General features: G+C 35.6%; 1 protein-coding gene across 6 annotated transcripts in view; it reads right to left on the bottom strand.

Moving 5' to 3' along the window:
• Positions 1-373: 373 nt before the first annotated feature.
• The window catches only part of Umad1 (UBAP1-MVB12-associated (UMA) domain containing 1), a 160,186-nt gene continuing 141,011 nt past the window's right edge, over positions 374-19,548 (bottom strand). For 3 of the 6 annotated variants that reach the window (XM_069996556.1, XM_069996558.1, XM_069996557.1), the window contains one exon: positions 374-2,115. In XM_069996556.1, the coding sequence (XP_069852657.1) occupies positions 1,858-2,115 (258 nt within the window). In that variant the 3' untranslated portion in view covers positions 374-1,857. The remainder of the gene's footprint in view (positions 2,116-19,548) is intronic. The other 3 variants (XM_069996559.1, XM_069996560.1, XM_069996561.1) reach the window with 1 other exon arrangement.

The following is a 19,548-nucleotide window of genomic DNA, read 5'->3' as shown; positions in this document are numbered from 1 at the left end:
GATAATATCATTTAAGTGAACATATCACAGTTATTTTTGTAAAAAATAAGTCATTAGTAATAGTCTTACCAAGTTTTTTGATGATGTGGATCATTTAGATGTTCATGATTTTTTTCCTTTGAATTGTTCTAGTTTGATTAAGTAAAGACTAGTGACCTTACTACTTCCAATATTCTTCTTTAAAATTTATATATAAGAATTCTTTTCTCTCATTACAGCATTTGGCATGCCTTAACTATTTGCCTCCTACAGAATCTATACTTGCATTCAGACATAAATAATGCAAAGAAAACCATTTTTATGAATCTTAAAATAATCAAAATATTTATTTTAATTCACATTTATTTAAATAGAACAATTTTGTAAACAAATATTTATAAGTACTTATAAACATGGTAGAAATAAATATAAATAAAATGTGTAATTAGTTTAGAGAAAATTTAACATATTCTAGACAAGTTGACTATGTTGCTCACATTGTTTTAAAAATATATTAACATGAATATTAGAAGGTGTATCTTCACAATACAGAGCACATTTGTGTCAGTGATAAGTCATATTCCCTATATTGATATTTTATGAAAACTATATAAGAATTAATTTAATCACTAATTTGAAATGAAGTCTATTTTTGTCAATAGAAATATTCCTTTAACTTTACATAATATAGTATTTTTATTAAGACCATACAACATTTATTAAACAAGCATGTATAACATATTAAAATTCATGTACCTATATACACAATGTTTAGTTTTGTTATGGCACTTTCTCTTTATGAAAAAATATGCTTACAAGTTTGGCACCAAATCAGCAAATCATATTCTACTAATTAAATAAATGCAACTTATATTTTCCATGGCATAGAAAATTCCCTATCACAACATGCCAATCTTCCCTTTAAGCTTACTGACCAATGTCAGCTCTCAGTTTTACTTGGAATAAATAAAAACTAAAAGTCTTACCTAGGTGTTTTGCCTACACTTTAATTGGAAATGAGTTGAGTATGTATAATAGTAAAATCTTTCCACCTGTATTGTGGCCAAAAAATTTCTAGATAATGGTGTTATCAGCAATAATAAGTATCATTCTGAGATGATTTTCTTTAGGAGGCTGAGAGGTTGAAAGGAAATGTGGCTCCTCCACAAACTAGAAACATATGTGGTAAGGAGAGCAGATGCCAACTGAGGCAGAAGCAAAGCTCTTTGGAAGGATGGTGAGAAAGCATGCTGGGAAGGGGTGGAAAGTCAGAGAATAAGAAGGCCAGAATCACACAGGTGGGAAGGGCTGCTCTGGGTCTAAGAAAATGGAAATGTGCCACTCAACAAACAGCCTGCAAATGGTTTAGAGCAGTCCTATGCTGGCACATTGTAACTGTGTTTAGGACAGGTTTTAAGTTTCCACATCACTTTGTCTACTTTGGGACTGAAGGAAGTAAAGGGAAACTTTTTCTGAACTCATTCATAGACACTATGGCAGAAAAAAATGGAATAACAGACTAAACTTTTTTCAAAATCAGAAAAGACTTACTATTCATTCTAAGCTCAGGCTAAGTTGTGATAACCCAGGCAAAAGCTTCAAGTCACATTCACAGTACTTTGAGAGAGCAGCTGTAACAACCTATTCTTCTCATAAAACCTTGATAGCTTCATTTTTATATTTATTACATGGGGGGACAGAAGTAGAACTGAAGTTAAATTTTATACAAGTTGGCTTTGAAAATAATGCTATTTTATTGGCTTTATGATCCTTGCTTGTCTGTAGGCCTTTAAAGAGTGAACTGTCAAGAACATCAAACAGGTTCAATAAAATAGGTAATTTTTTTTTTTAAAGCTTAGGTACAAACATACATGAAGATTACGAATCACAGAGCACTGAGTTTTCAAGAGTGAAATCATACCAAAATCGTGACAGGTTCTCGCTGACATCATAGGAGAGTAAGTGGTCAGGAAGGTCGCTGATGGTGCCCTGCACTGCCAGCACATGAGGGGCCAAGGTGAAGGGTACGTCGCTCAGGAGTTCTGCCATCAGTGAGCTGTTCTCCAGCATCTGGCCTGCCTTATTTTCCATCTCAGGGCTTGCTACAGTCATACTGGATGAGTTTTCTTTGCTGGTCTAAAAATACATATACATTTAAAACATTTAGACCATATGAGCTGCAAGGTTTAGCAGTGGTAAATGTGGCATCAATGTATCACAAAGATTGATTAGTGTGGAATACAGAAATACTTCCAGATTTGAATGTAAACTATTCATGCGTTTGAGAGATACATACATCCAAGTCTCTGCCAGGATTTATATGAATTCTAAACACCCCTTCTTCCTCAGATTGGCCATCCATACCCTCCTTATATACAAACTGGCATTCTTGCTATTTTCCTAGCCAGATAATGTCTACAAAACTTGACTCTGCTTTTCCAAATCCTGTGGTTGCTTTGGGGTTCTGCTGAATGTCCAACAACACTGCAGACTGTTGTATTACATAGTTCCAAGTGATTTTGCTTGCTTCTGTTTCCTAATGCTTATGGCGACATAAACCTTGGACCTAACGTTATGTTTCCTGTACATGCTCTTGATCAAACATAGGTTTGATCTCTAACTGGACACCAAGTTCCAATGTAACTGATGCATCTTTAATTCCCTACCTTCCAGGCTTTCCCGCTTTATCCTAATTACTTGATATTTTATCTCTAGGGTATACCATAATGATAAAGATTGACTTTTACATGATCTAACATGTCACAAATATGCAAAAAAGAGCTGATATACTAGTTCAATTCCTTTCAAACTGATATCTCCTGTAAACATTATTTATTAAAAGATGTACAAGGGTGTTCATTACACAGGTCTCATCAAAAAGTCCTATATTGGGAACTATTGAAATACCCATCAGTAGCAGAATGAACAATAAATGAAAGTTTCTTTATACTCATGAAAATGAATGAGCTCTCATTACAAGTAGCTGAGCTCTAACTCAAAATGATTTCTAAAAAAAAAAAAAAAAAAGTGGAGTGTGGTGGTTCAAACCTGTAATCCCAGCAATCTGATGACAGAGGCAGAAGGATCTTGAGTTCTAAGATAGCCTGAGCTTCATAGTAAGATCCTCTTTCAACAAAACCCCAATAATCCTTACCCCCCTTCTTTATAGCAACCTACCAAGCCCTTCCAGACCTGGCTCTGGTACTTTCCTATCTTTATCCCGAAAAAGCCTGTTCTCCTTCACTCTTCTCCATTCCTACTGCCTCCTCCTTGTGGCTACTTCACTCCCAGCCTATTTCTGCCAAAGACTATTGCTTCTCTTTCCCTCTGCATGGGAAGTTCTTATCTTAGACATACAAAGAGCAACTTCCTTCAGTTCCTTCCAAGTACTGGCCCATTTCCTGACCATCTTATTTAAGGCCGCATACTCTTCTCTCACCTGTTCACTGTGCACTCCCCATCTTCCCCTCTTGCTTTCTGCCTCTCCACAGACTATTAGCAACTTGCCGTATTCTATGTGATTTATTTTTATCACCCTTCAGAAAGTTTACCGTAAATACTTAGATAGGTCCTAGAGCTCAATACATGTTTATTGAATGGATGAAAACAGACAAGAAGTTTGCCTGCTCAGAGTTTATATTCTAATGGCTATAAGTTCCCATAAGAGAAATAACATTTTTTTGTGAAACATTTTAGTGAAGTGCAAAATTCATACAGAAACTAAACATATATGTCTAACCATTACTCAGATGAAGAAAGAGCAAAGATGCTGAATAGATGTTAAGTGTACAAAAACACAGTTCTGTGTATATGCTTAAAAATACATTATTCATTGCATAGTCCCTAGAACACTGTGGTTACTTCAGGTTTCTTCCTAGGACGTATGAAGTGATTTGCTTCTTTCAACAAATAGTATGTGTGTAAGATTGATTGATATTGCTGCATACTAGATAAAAAACCTCAAAGAACATATTACTTCTGAGGAGATATATTCTGTCCGATTTCTACAATCTTTCCAGTCGTTGTGTTAACAGTAGACAGTGGGATAGGTGACCAGAAAAGGAGGCAGGAAGATGCTAAGGACAGAGATGATTGTGATTTGATTAGGGTTATGAAAGAAAAAGTGAGAGAGGAAATGGTTAAATCTTATATAGAGTCCAACAGTAAACCAATATGGTTTGTTGATGGACTAAATGGTAGTATACATGAACAGTAGCATAGTTGAGGATAAGTTTAAAGTACTTGGCCTAAGCAATAAAAAGGATAGAGTCAGCATTCATAGGGATGAGAAAGAGGGCCAAGAGAGCAAGTGTGAGCAGAAAGATGGTTCACTGATGGTCAAGGTATACTGTACTCATAAACATAAGCAAGCTGAATTGAAACTCCTTTGTATAAGTATGTAAAGATAATAAAGGAGCTGGGAAGTTGGCTCAGTGGTAGAGTGCCTGCCTTGCATGCATGAGACCCTGGGTTCGATTCCTGAGTACCACATAAGAAGAAAAAAGCTGTAAGTGACACTGTGGCTTAAGTGGAAGGGCCCAGGCCCAGAGTTCAGCCCCGATGACCAACCAAAAAAAAAAAAAAGAATAAAAAAATTAAGAAGGAATTCAGTGTTCAAGACCTGAGGTACCTAGCAGTCATCAAGTGGAGCTGTTAGGCAGTAGGATGGCTCCTAACTACTCCAGGGTCACAGAACAGGAGGATCAAGATTTGAGGCTAGAAAAAGTTAACAAGAACAAACAATATGCCAAGTGTAGTAGCATGCCAGTAATCCCAGCTATTCAGGAAGCATAGGTAGGAAGACTGAGGTCTGAGGCAAGGCCTAGGGAAAAACAACAACAACAACATAAAACCCATTTGAAAAATGACCAAAGCAAAAAGGGCTCTGGGTACATCAAGTGGTAAAGTGTTTATCTACCATGCAGAAGGCCTTGTGCTCACACTCAGTGTGACCTAAGTAAATAGTGTTTCTATGAGCTGGCTGCTATAGGAAAACTGAAAAGGAAGCAACATTTAGGTGCAGCGTACCAACCTTAAGGTTACTTGTCAGGGAGATGGAACAGGCAAAATTCTAGTCACAAGGATGGGGTGCAAATCTTAGGTCTCCCAGTTCTTAATAAACAAATAGCCTGGGTTATTTAATTTCTCATGCCTTAGTATCTTTAGCTGAATTATAAGAGCTATGATAGTATCTACTTCATGGGATGGTTATGAGGATTAAATGAAGTAATATTTACAGACAAGAATAGTGAAGGAAGTGAATTAAAACTTTAGAAATATCAGGGCTGGGAAGTTGGCTCAGTGGTAGAGCACTTGCCTTGCATGCCTGAGGCCCTGGGTTCGATTCCCAGCACCACATAAGCAAAAAGAAAAAAGCCCGAAGTGGCGCTGTGGCTCAAGTGGTAGAGTGCTAGCCTTGAGCTGAAGAGCTGAGGGACAGCGCCCAGGCCCAGAGTTCAGGCCCCACGACCGGACCCAAAAAAAAAACAAAAAAAAAAAACAACTTTAGAAATATCAGATCCTACTTGGCTTTAGAGAAGTCTAGAATCCCTTTTGTGTTTGACATTCACTGATGTTCAAATAATCTTTTTCTTGTCTTTCATCTTAATCTCAGGAACAAATCTTCCCCACATCAGTTACTAAAATCCTGTATGCAAAATTCTTTTTACTTATGCACAGAATGCTATCCAGTTTTCATGACCAAATCATTCCCTTCTTTAAAGATGAGGTATATTATCCATAATGTTTTGCTTTCTAAACACACAATTTTTAAGGCTTATCTCTCTAGCAGCAATATTTATTCCTTTGTTAATGCTTTTGTTAATCCTCTTTCCTTTCCTTTACAAATCTTTCTTATCTGCCAGAGCATTATTCCTTGAGGACATATCCTGTACAATAAAGGATCTGAAACATGTGGTTTCTTGTTCAGGTTCTCCTGATAAAACTGCTATCTGACCCAAAGGCAGTTGCTTCACTCATCTGGGGCTCAGCCCTCTATTTTGAAAAATGAGTGATGAGGGACAAAAGATGCTGCTGCTGCTGCTGCTGCTGCTGCTGATGATGATGATCATGATAAAGATAGCCACTAACATGATGAACACTTCCCCTGTGCCAGGCTATACCTAAGTTGTTTCAATGTATCCACTCACTAAGTCTTAGAACAGCCCGGGTAAGTGTGCCCCCACTTAATGACTGGTGATAATGAGGCACAGCCAGTTAAAGAAGTTGTTCTAGTTCAATTGCTTATCAGTGATGAAACAGAATCAAGCCCAATGTGTTCTTAAAGGCTACATATTTCAGACATGCAGGGGTAGAAAAATCTTTTTCTGCCAAAGGCCATCTGAATATTTATAACATCGTTCACAGTCCATACAAAATTATCAATACAGACAGACAGCCACAGGCAGCCACAGCATTAAAGAAGCATATATTTCAGTCAGGTCATGTACTTTATGTGTTTGAGGAGCCTGAGGACTGAGCATTCTTTCTGTCTTTGCCTAAGTTGAAAGTTTTCATAAACAAAAGGTAATAAATGTTTTAAGTTACTTAGTTTATCAATAACATGGACAAAGTGTTCTAGCAAATGCTTTCTAGAATGATCTGAATTTCAGCTGGCTGCATGTATTACTCCAGCATCTCCTTAACAGTTGGCTGGAGTGCAGCATTACAGTCTCCAAGGAGGCTGCCTGCCCTCTTGGCAGCAGAGTGAGTGCCATGATGCAGCTGCTGTTGGCATGCTGAGAGCTGGAAGGAGAAACATCATAAGGCAAAACAAGAGTATAATCACAAAGAAAATGTGGGCCAGAATTCAAGGACCCCACACCCACTAAACCTGATCACTAAGCCTCTAGCATGACAGCCACTGGAAGCAGAGGTGGGGGTGGAGATCTGAAGCAGGTGCCTGAGACTCTGGGCAAAAAACAACAGTCTCTTAGACATGACATCTTGTGATTTTTTCATTTGCATAATAAAATGGGTCTTTAATAAGAAGAATTAGTATGTTAACCACAATGGAGCAGAAGAAAAGAATCAATTAACCTTTTGGTTAATAGCCAAATTTTAGAGAACTACTTCAAATATTATCTTCATAAAGCAAAAAAAAAAACTTCATAAAGCACAAAAATACTATGATAATAGTTCTAAGTTCCTTTATGTAATCTAACTTTACTACTTCTTTCTCAAATTAATGCTTTCCCTTACATGATTTTCATATGAATACACTTCAGAATTTGGTTAATCTTAAGGAGAAAATAAATTTCCTGGTCTGTATCTTTACAATACAGTTTACAATAACATGTTTTCATGTTTGTATAAAAATAATTTCTTGTTCATCAGTTACTCTGTCAAAAACCAGGCCATACAAATTCAAATTCCTTACGTTCTAACTATCTTTACTTCAAAGAGGTTTACAGGCATTATACCTATTTCTTACAGAGGCTCTAAAGATTCATGAGGTTCAATTTGTAAAATCTTCTAAGAGATTAAAGAAAAAAAAACACTCCAAGAATATGAGGCATCTAACACTTTTCAGTAAATGCCTAGAAAAATGAAGTCACTTCCCCAGAGCAACAGAAGGTTAGTGGTATCCTTGTGAACTTCACTAGTGGGTGTATGAAAGCAAGGAAATTCTATCTATCTGTTAAAACCTTTTAGGAGGCTCCAACTTTACAAAATTACTAAGAAATAAAGACATTATCTATGTAGCCATATCTATATAAGTTATGGACATTTTATTAATATGACAACACTATATTTGATAGCTCTTTAAAGCCTTGGTTTTTTTCCTGCAACTCATGTCTCCAATAAAATCTATAAGAAGAAAATACTGATGCATTAAGATTTAGAAACCAATCCTAACCAAAATAGCAATAGAAACCATAAATGGACTTGAAACCAGGTAAAAAGCACCCATCCAACACATTCAATTTATATGCAAAGAAGAAAGCTGTATCAAACATATTTCTAGAAAGCAAGTTATGAAAAGAAAAGACAATGTAAGTGGCTGCTTTTCTATGCCTTTAAATTCTATAAATAAAAGACATGCTTCTTTGAACAATAGCTTCAACAAGCAACACTGTCACTTTATCTCCCCAGATAACAATCCATTCTATTCTGGTTTCAGCTAGTATCTGCTTGCATTACATCAGCTTCTTGTGAGGTGAGGTAAAAGGGCAAATCTGAGTTAGAAGCATCAGGGGACAGAGGTTAGGTGAAGGTGACACAGGCTATGTCACAGAGTAGTCAAGTCTTAAAATGTTTTTCCTAAGAAGATGATGACTATGAAATGTGTATCTAGCTGTTAAAAGCAGAAGACACGGTCTTTGCACCTAAGCATGTCCTACGCAATAATCTCCTTACATTTTGGAGAAATTAGATTTCAAAGGGAGAGACTACTTCATATATATATATATATGCATATATATATATGCATATATATATATATATGTATACACACATATGTATTTGCCAAATCATTGGTACCCAGAATAGTATCTGTACAAAGTAAGTGCTCACTTAGTGTTTTTGAACTTAAACTGAATCTGGTCCTCTTGTTTTTCAGTTACGCTAGGTACTGACTTCATTATTATTTAATTTTTGGTAGTGTCGCTCAAACCAGAGCCCCAAGCATGTGTGAAGCGCATGTTCTACCTCTGGGTTTCCACCCAAGCCCAGATTTGATTTAAAAATTAACAGATTAGGCCAAATAAACAATTAAAAGCTGAGAACACATAGTCACAGATACAGATCAATTAGTCAGGAGAAAATGAACTCACAAATGACCTCTGTTTCCCCTGTGGCTGTGGTGTAAGTTTTCCATTATAGGAGGAATGTAAGTGCAAGGAAGATATTTGTGTAGCACATGAAGAGGCTAGGTTAGAAGACATTTTCTCTCTCTGACATCACTTCAGGTCACATTCTAGCTTGTAGTATTTGTTTTCTTTTCTTTCTTTTTCCTTTTCCATTTCCACCTATCTGGGCCTCTCCCATCTTTCTGTTAAAAAAAGACTTAAGGGCTGGGAAAGGTGGCTCAGTGATAAAGTGCTCTTCTTTGCATGCATGAAGCCCTGGGTTCGATTCCTCAGCACCACATAAGCAGAAAAAGCCTGAAGTGGGGCTGACTCTCAAGTGGTAGAGTGCTAGCCTTCAGCTGAAGAGCTGAGGGACAGTGCACAGACCCAGAATCCAGGCACCATGACCGACAAAAAAAAAAAAAAAAAAAAAGACTTAAAAATGTTCTCCTGGCTTCCTCTTTTCAGTACTCTAGCTGAATGAACACAAGTGAAGAAGAGGAAATAAGCAGACTGTCACTTGCTTCTATAATCTGTTCCATGTATTGTTGGAAATGTGGTTTGTCTGAAGCTGGAATACTGACTTTACTAGGTGAACAGCAGAAAGAGTAGAGAGAAGCATTTTAGGAAAGGAATAGGCAGGAAACAGTGTGTTCAAAGTGGAATCAGAATTCAGTACTGGTTTTGAAAGTACAAAAGCTAGCCCAGTGATTTTTTGTTGTTGTTCAAATGGATTTAAAGTTGGTTTATAGAACTACATGATCTCTAACCTTAAGACAATTCACATTCCCCAATAGGACTTCTGCCCTCATTATTCACAGCAAGTGTGTCACCTTCCTCTTCACTGGGGGTGGCTAGAAAGCCACCAGCTTCTCTGAAAAAAACAAAAAATCAGCTGACACTCTCCGCTCCCTGCTCCACCCAAAAATGTTTCTGAGTTTGAATCCATTGGCCTATTAAAGCTAACTTCTCACTGGCACTGCACATCAATCCTGTGCCCATGATTCAATGACAGGGCTTCATCAATTAGGAGGCACTTCTGTATTGCTCATCTTTCCTGTATGCAATTAATTAACTATTTAATTGCTTACAGGAAAGCAATTTTCCTCTAGTCCAAATTGCCCATTGACATATTACCTACTTAATTTCCACTCTATCTTTCTACTCTTTTCCATATCAGGCTGGCACAGTTGTTAATACTGGCTATGGAGAGTTTACCCCTCACTCATTGCAATGTGCCTTCTATATCTGCCCCTTTACCAACTCTGCTGTCACTAATAATCACTCTCTTGCCATATTTAGAACATGTCTGAAAGTGCTAATCAAATATCATCCCTTTGTAGCATTTAATGACAGTGAAAGGCTCTCTTGAGTTTTGATTTCTTGGCTTCTGTGCTACTTTTTAGTTTTGCCCTCTTTTCTAGCCTATTTCTATAATGATGGTTTCATTTCTGTTCCTTTATTCTTCTTAATCTCAACACAGTTTTGGATGAAATTGTTTTTGGAAAAGTTATCTATGAAGCCTATTCCTTTACTCTTCTACTTCCCAGAAGGTAAATATAGACATAGATTTTACTCCTTCAGGTTCACACATACATACATCAGTCTCTAGCCCAGATTCCTACTTGGACTCCTGGTCCATATGTTCACTTTAATTGTACCCTTGCCCCCCTTTTATGTGTATCTCATTCCCTTTTGAATATCTCAGAGGCTTAATTCAACATGTTCCAAACCTCGAACTTATCTCCTTGCCTACCCTGAATTTCATGCCAAATTTAATACTTTTCCAAAATTGTCTGCAACAATAAAATGTATGTACTATAATATAATTTCACATGAAAATGTTTTTACTGGACATTATAGATAATCTATAATTCAACCTAACTGAGCCAGATGAGTTAAAGCCTTCTAGTAAAGACCATTGTAAAGGGAAATAACTACAAAAGTAATCTGTCTAGTCCAAATTAATAGTTCAACTAAGCATCTTGTCATAATTGAGTACAACATGAGGCTATGTTTGGAAGATTGAAGTATCTGACCACAGAAAAGGTTACTGAATAGCTTAGAATTTTATGCACATATTCTTAAAGCTTCTCAGATATAACATGTGTCTGAAGTATTTGATACCATTTATATTAGTTATACCAGATTCTACTTAACTTCAATTTGTATAGCATTATTTACTTTGAGTATTATTCAACTTCTTCAGAATGTGGGCTAACTAGACCATATTTTTCCAGACAAATTCAAAAGAAAACAATGAAAAATGATCTTGAACATCTCCACAGTGCTGAATATTAGTTTTTCTCAAATGAATGATTTTCATTTTATAAAACAATAAAGCACTTCAATTGTCTGCATATACAATGTACTTGTACTGTGTGATTTTTTTTTTGTTTCTTTTTCATGTTCTTCCCTCATGGTATAATCCCCGTTTTCACTGTATTTCATTTCGGTGCCCTGAATCTTGTATATATATTTTTCTAATTTGGGAAGGGGAAGGGAAATAACAAAATGCTGAAATAAGGATACAGGTTGACCCATTGTAACAATGAGATATAGAAGACACTATGTTGAAAATGAGCTTTACAGCTTTGGGTGGTGGGGGGAGGGAGAAATTGGGGAGGTGGGGAGAGAAGGATTGGTAGGGGAAAAACAAAGGAGGGGGTAATAATGCTCAATAGGAAATGTACTCATTACCTTACTCATGTAACTGTAACCCCTCTGTACAGTATCTTTACAGTAAAAATATATATTAAAAAAGATTTTTAAAAGATTGGGTAAACAAAGCAAGGTTATATATAACTAAAAAAAAAAAAAAGGAATAGGTAATTCCTATTTTTCTGCTTATGTGGTGCTGAGGAATTGAACCTAGGGCCTCATGCATGCAAGGCAAGCACTCTACCACTGAGCCACCTTCCCAGCCCTGATACTTTCTATTTTTAAGGCTCAAAAGAAAGTTTATTTACATTAAACTATCTATTACTTATGTGATACTGATTGAATAGAAATAATATAAAATATAGTCAAAATAACAAAAAAGGTAAATCTAATTATCTTGAATAATAGGTACACATTGGTATTCTTTGAAGTGTATTTTAACAGAATGAATGTCTGAAATTCTTCTTTTTTTTTTTTTTTGCCCATCTTATGGCTTGAACTCTGGGCCTGGATGCTGTCCCTGAGTTCCTTTTGCTCCGGACCACAGTGTCACTTCCAGCTTTTTCTGTGATTAACTGGAGGTAAGAGTCTCAGGGACTTTCCTGTCCAGACTGGCTTCAACCTGCAATCCTCAGATCTCAGCCTCCTGAGTAGCTAGGATTACAGGCGTTAGTCACTAGCACCCAGCCTGAGCATCTGAAATTCTTATGCCCTAAATAATAGATATGCATACATACATATGTATGTGTGTATTTCTATATTATATTTATATTTAAATATATCATCATAAACAAACATACATATGATAAATAATGATGAATGTAATTATTTCATGCTTTGGGTATAGCTTGATAAATAGTTAAGTCTATTTTATAGATCTTAATTTTCTTTTTCTTTTTTTGTAGGTTATAGGCTTGAACTCTGGTCTGGGTGCTGTCTCTGAGCTCTTCAGCTTAAGCCACAGTGCCACTTCCAGTTTTCTGGTGGTTTATTGGAGATAACAGTCTCACAGACTTTCCTGCCCAGGCTGGCTTTGAAACACGTAGATCTTAAATTTACATTGAGAATTTTATGCTTTTTCATCATTTTCACTACTATTATGTCAAACATAAATATATAATTCGAAAGGTATGTATGTTGGACCTGTCATGCCCACAGTCAGAACTCAAAGATAATTATCAGTAGGATCTTATGTTCACTCTGCAGATAAACCTCTCTAACCCCAGAAAACAAGTAATTCTTCAAGAAATAAGACAATTAGATGAGAAAGATTTATTTTTCTTTGTAATTTGAATTGGATATGTGAATTAGTCCACACACTTCGAAACGTTACTGTTGGTGAATACACAACTGTGTGTTTTCAAACAAAGAAAGGAAATATATGATACCAATTGATTCTAGAAATTATGAAGGGGGCTAATCAAATTCCACTCAAAGAGTATGTAAGTGATAATATTACTCATACTTGCTGTGCCTAACCCAGAACCCCACTAGAAAAACTGTTTGCTGAAATGGAGAGGTGAACAGAAAGCTGTGTCACTTGACCTTGGCTTTCATTTGCAAAAAGGTTATATTTCAAAATAGAAGATGGGGTTGGAAAAGTAAATACAGCTGTGTTTTCTCCACTCCAGTGTTAAGAAAGTAGGAGCCATTCAGAATGGCCAGAGGCTGGATCTATTGGTACACACTCAGAACATGCTTTTATTTCATTCATAGCCACCTAGGAAGGTATTTTTTTTTAATCACTGTAAAATGTTTGCAACATAAGAATGACACTTTGAGCATTTTTTAGTGTACAATTCAGTGATATAGTACATTCATGATGCTGTTCAATAATCACCATTACCTAAACTCAACCAATAAAATAACAATTCCCCATTCTTATATTTCTTGATTCCCTCTTAACTTTATGATACTTTTTGTTTCTATAAATTTGCCTGTTTTAGGTAACTGATACTCTTGGAAATGGAATCATACAATTGTCTCTCTTTGCCTGGATTATTTCACTTACTAAATGTTTTCAAGTCCATTCGTACATATTGTAACATGTATCTGAATGTTAATCCTTTTTAAGGTTGACTAATATTCCATTGTATATATTGATGTCTAGATTGTTTTCACCTTTTGCTATATTCAGAAATATTTTTAGAATATAGTTAACTTCATGGGAAAGCTGGGAAATATTACAACAGGACTGTCAGGATTCACTGAATAAAAGGAAAGCTGAGAATGAAAGTATATGGAAGAACTTAAAGTAACAAGAGCTTGAAGTGAGGGAAACACAAAATATGGTTCCCCACTTACTTTGAATCACAAGTATGTCTGGTTACATCAAATTTATTTTTATTTTTTTATAATGCACACTTTGTCTGGCTTAAAAATCATAAAGTAAGTCAACTTTGTATCTTGTGAATTAAAATTTGAGTATACTCGACACTTTCAATCTTGTTTGAAACAGCTCATAATTACTTTTTCATCTGCACTGAGACTCTACAGAATTCTTCTTTATCTTATTATAAGGGGACTAGATGTCCTTACCTACTCTAAAGGAAAGTTTATCCAATAAAATAGTGTGAATAATGGTAATCAGGGAGAAATATGTGTCACAATGGTTTCCAAAAAATCATGGAAAAAAACCCCTAAAGGTTATATAGCTTGGTAAAATTTAAAATTATGCTTTCAACAATTTAACATTATGCTTTCAACAAACTTTATAGGAATGACCTGGCATTTCTCAAAGGAAAACACACAGTGTAGTGGGAAAGTGAAGACAACAGAAATATTCATTAACATATAGCTGACTTGTAGAATCAGCCTGCTGAATGAATGAGCACTTACTTTCTGGTCACTCTTCTAAGTTCTATATATTATTTCATTTAACCTTTTCTTTATAAAGTAGGTACTATTTTCCTCTCCATTTCAGCAGATAGGGAATGGAGAAGTACAAAGAATCTACACAGTATAATTTAGAAATCATAAACTTAAAAACTATTCTTTGCTGCTTCCCAACTCTGACACCGTTTAAGGAAACCTTAGTTCATTCTTTTTAAAATGCATTTCAGCTGTTTCTAAGGACCAGACAAGGATCTTCTCTTTCAGAGGAGATTGCAAAATACTTTTCTCTTTCCATCAAAATCAAACAAAGAAAGCACATGGAATGTGGAGGAAGCCAATTTTGTTCAGAAAAAACCTTGGGTGTTGTATTATGTGTCATTTTTATATCCAGCTGGATATGCTAATTCTATGCAGATCTTAGAAACCCTAAAATTACATACTGTTTAGACTATTTTAATCCCTGAAAGCACTGTTATGTTCCCTGAATAATACATTTTTAAAATAACTGTTTTACCTTTACCAAATATGTTCTAGTTAAATTTAAAAGCTTAAAGTAACAACATGCTGCTCTTGGTTCATGAGAATGACTCTTCCTGAGATTGGTCCTCTGTGGTCAATTGCCCAGTGACAAGCACTGACTGTATTATATTGCCCACATTCTCCAGCCTATAACACTTGGGGAGCAATAGCAAGAAGTTGCCAGATGGCTGGGACCTAGGCTGCAATCTGTTCTTAGGAAACAAAAAGATACCTTCCTTTAATGGGCTCTGATACAAGATCTGTACTCATATCACATGATTCTGAACTATGCTAAGAGATTATATCAGAGGCTAGAAAAGAGAATGAGAACATTTCCGGAACTCAATATAGTTGCAAGCCTCTGGGTGGATCCTTGAATGTGGAAAAAAGAGGAAGTACATCATCACTATTTATGCCCAAAGTAGCACAAATAAAAGTGGCGCTTTCATGCTCAAAGAGCACAGTTGATTTCTTAAAGGCCCATAAGTACATTTCACTTCCTATTTATTAAATTGCTTTGAACTGAAACCTAAATAAAATTGATTAAAAGTGTCATAGTTTAAAATAGGAATTTCATGGTGATTGCTAAATAGCTATAAAGGAACAGCTGGGATCACAAACTAGAAAAAGTAAAATGAATTCCAAGTTTAAAACAACTTTAAAATGCTAAGTAGACGATTACTAAGAAAAAAAAAAGGAATCTTCCTCATGAGCAAAAATGTACCTATTGGTGTTATCGCTTTGGTTCTACTTTCACAATCTAAAAGTTAATTTGCTTTTTGAAGAGACTTGTATGGACAACAGTATACAGTATATACTATTGTGCAGCCTGAGTTTTGTACTGTCTCCTAACACGGTTTACACAAATTTAGGGGAAATCAGTGTGAGACACATACTACATCAATAAAACAAAAGCCAAATGATCATTTCAAATAGTTGTTTCAAAAAGTTCAGAAAAAAATGTGTGACATACTGAATACTATTTCACAATTCTTCTCACAAATTTCTTACAAAGTTTACCTATGGGAAGTCTAAGTTGTATATATTCTAACAGTAAAAAACTAGATCCTTTTTTCCTAAGATCAGGAACAATTAAATAGAAAAAATATTATGTTATGAAGCAAAAGATAATAAAGGCAATTTGAACTACATCAATTTGAACTACAATGTAAATCCTATCAGAATTCCAGCTGCTTTCTTTGTGGACATTGACAAACTGGTCATAAAATTCATTTGAAACTGCTTGGGATCCAGCATCACCAAAACAATTCTGAAAAAGGAACAAATTTGAAGGATACACTGTGATTTTAAAACAGTAATAGAAGAATATTATATAAGTATAGAGATACAGATTAATGGAATAGAATTAAGGATCTGAAAATAAGTCCAATATGAATGATTTATGATTAGAGTGCCAAGACTATTGATGGGGAGTTTGAGGGGGAGGCAGTCTTTTCAACAAATAATGCTGAAAAACCTGGATAGTTACATGCAAAAAAAATTACACTTCATATCATACACAAAAATTAACACAGTATAAATAAAAGGTTTATAAAAATGAAACTATAAAACTATTCAAAAGAAAAGAGAATTAAGTCTTTGAGGCTTCAGCTTAAGCAATGAATTCTTAGATATGACACTCTGAGCATGAGTAATCAAAAACTGATTAGTTTTCATCAAATTGTAAACTTTTGTGTTTCTAAGAGCAGTATAAAACTAAAAAGAAACTCAAAGGAAAGGAAAAAAAATGCAAATCACATATTTGAAAAAGGATCTATGCATTTAGAAGCTATTAAAAAAAAAAACAAAAAATTTTCAAGCTCATATATGTAATCCTAGCTACTCAGGAGGCTGAGATCTGAGGATCATGGTTTAAAGCCATCCCCAGCCAGAAATTCCATGAGACTCTACCCACCAAAAAGCCAGAAGAACTGTAGCTCAAGTGGTAGAGCACTAGTCTTGAGCACAAAAGCTCAGAGACAGTGCCCAGCCCGAGTTAAGCCCGAGGACCAACATGCACACGCGCACGTGCCTGTACACACACACACACACACACACACACACACACACACACACACACACACACACACACACACACACACACACACACACACACACACACACACACACAGACAGAATCATATAGGATTTGAGTAGACATCTTGCCCAAGCAGACATGGTAAAGATTAATAAGCACATGAGAATATGCTTCAGATCACTAGTCATCAAGGAAAAGCCAACCAAAACTATAATAAGAAACCACTTCACAGGCTAGACTTGTAGCAAATAGCTACAAGACTTGTACACTAGCATGTAGTTCAGTTCCCAGCACCTCAACAAAAAGATACCACTTGCTACCTTGTAGTTATAATTTTTAAAAAAAGTCAGATCCTAATAGCTGTTGATAAGGATGTGGAGAAATTAGAAGTTTCCCTCATGGCTGGTGGTACAGCCACTTTGGGAAATACTCTGGCAGTTTCTCAAATGGTTAAACAGAGTTAAAACAGAAATTCCACTCCTACATATATATGTATTCAGAAGAACTAAAAATATATTCAAATAAATACTTGTACACAAATGTTCATAGCAATATTATTCACAGTAGCCAGAAAGTAGAAACAACTGCCCATCAACTGGACAGATAAACAAAACATGCTATATCCACATAAAGGAATATTCTATAGCAGTAAAAGAATAAAAGGAGCCAGGCCCTGGTGGCTCACGCCTGTAATCCTAGCTACTCAGGAGGCTGAGATCTGAGGACCGTGGTTCAAAGCTAGCCTGGGCAGGAAAGTCTGTAACACTCATCTCCAATTAATCACCAGAAAACTGGTTGCTGTGGCTCAACTGGTAGAGCGCTTGCCTTGAGCTGAAGAAGCTCAGGGACAGAGCCTAGGCCCAGAGTTCAAGCCCCACGACCGACAAAAAAATAAATAAATAAAAGGCATGTCGTATTGGTTCAACATGAGAGATCTTGAAAACATTATGCCAAAAAAAAAGAGGCCAGTCAGAAAGACCACGTAATATGACTTTATTGATATGAAGTACTCAGCATAAGTTGGTCTAAAGGCAAAGAAAAGAGGCTGGGTGGACAAACTTATTTTTACTTATGATAGATCAAAATTATTTGTTTGGGTAAAATGAGTACATTGTGGCTCTGACAATTTCTTTTTTTTTTTTTCTGACAATTTCTTAAATAATCAGACTAATGAAAGAAATATTTTCATTCTTTTGTCCAATGCTTTTGGACATCACAAATTCACAGAAGTTAAAATTTTTATTTTATTTTATCTATTATGTTTAGATGAAATTAAAAGGATTCTTTTTTTGTGTATAGCTTTTAACTCTAATAGACTTTGTAACCCCCCTATCCAATATTACCAGCGCCCCAAATTCTTTTCTTTACTTTAACTGTTAAGTTTGTACTACTAATTATCCTTCGATATAGGAACTAAATCAAACAAAAAACAAGCTCTCCCATCACATTAAAGATAGCTCCTAAAAATTACTTTTTATGTTTAATAATCATCAGAATTTTGAAATAAATTTATATTTATTTGGCTTATAATATACTAACATAACTACAATAAGAATTACAGGAAAAAAATTTAACATTTGACCTATATGGTCATGGCAAATATAACCTAAAAGTATTAATTTACACCAATTTTTTTCTACCAAGTAATTAGAGATGCTTGTTGTGATTTCAACCTATCTCTCAATGTTAGAAATGAGATTTCCTTCTGCAACAGTGTTTATTTTATTAATTTTTTGAGCCATTACTGGGGCTTGAATTCAGGGCATTGCCCTTTTCCATGGCTTTCTTGTTCATGGCTGGCTCTCTACCATTTGAGTCATACCCCACAGGTGATATTTTAGGAGATGATTAGGTCAAGAGGGCGAGGACAATAATTATCTTCAAATGTTTGTATTATTAAAAGAGTAGGTCTGTTATAATAAAAATGAATTTGACCATCATTAGCTAGAACTCTCATATAGTCTCCTGCCACAGATACCTATCTATCTATATCCATCTAGATAGATAGATATAGATATAGATATATAGTTGTTTTTTTTTTTGGGGGGTCCGGTTGTGGGGCCTGAACTCTGGGCCTGGGCGCTGTCCCTCAGCTCTTCAGCTCAAGGCTAGCGCTCTACCACTTGAGCCACAGCACCACTTCCGGCTTTTTTCTTTTTGCTTATATGGTGCTGAGGAATCGAACCCAGGGCCTCAGGCTTGCAAGGCAAGCGCTCTACCACTGAGCCACCTTCCCATCCCCTAGATATATAGTTTTTGTCAGATGTTAGTGCCCACCAACTTGAACACCCTAGCCACTAAGAGGAATAAGAAATAAGTTTCTGTTCTTTACAAATTACCTAGTCTGTAATATTTTGTCACAGAATCACACAGTAGACTAAAAGTATAATCAATAAAGCTTTCAGGATAAAGAATACAATGCTTTGGAAGTGGATAGAAATTTAAGTTCAAGCAAACAAGGAATGATATAAAATTTTTGATTGATAAAGAGCTTGTTAGTATATTTTAAAATGGATAATGTCATGTATCAAATTGCTATAGGAGCTCAATTTACTGGATTAATTTGAAAGAATGACACAAATATATTATGTGGAATTCCATCCTTTGCAACTATGATGGAATCATTGCACTAGGATTTATAATATATAAAACTATATTTCACATTGACATGGTATTATCAAATTGCTATCTGGAGTAAATTATAGATTTAAACGGACATATCCTGAA

This window comes from Dipodomys merriami, unplaced genomic scaffold (assembly GCF_024711535.1).
Source record: "Dipodomys merriami isolate MVZ:Mamm:240054 unplaced genomic scaffold, mDipMer1.0.p SCAF_5, whole genome shotgun sequence".
Taxonomy (NCBI): Eukaryota; Metazoa; Chordata; class Mammalia; order Rodentia; family Heteromyidae; genus Dipodomys; species Dipodomys merriami.
This window is presented reverse-complemented; position numbering and strand designations above follow the sequence as displayed.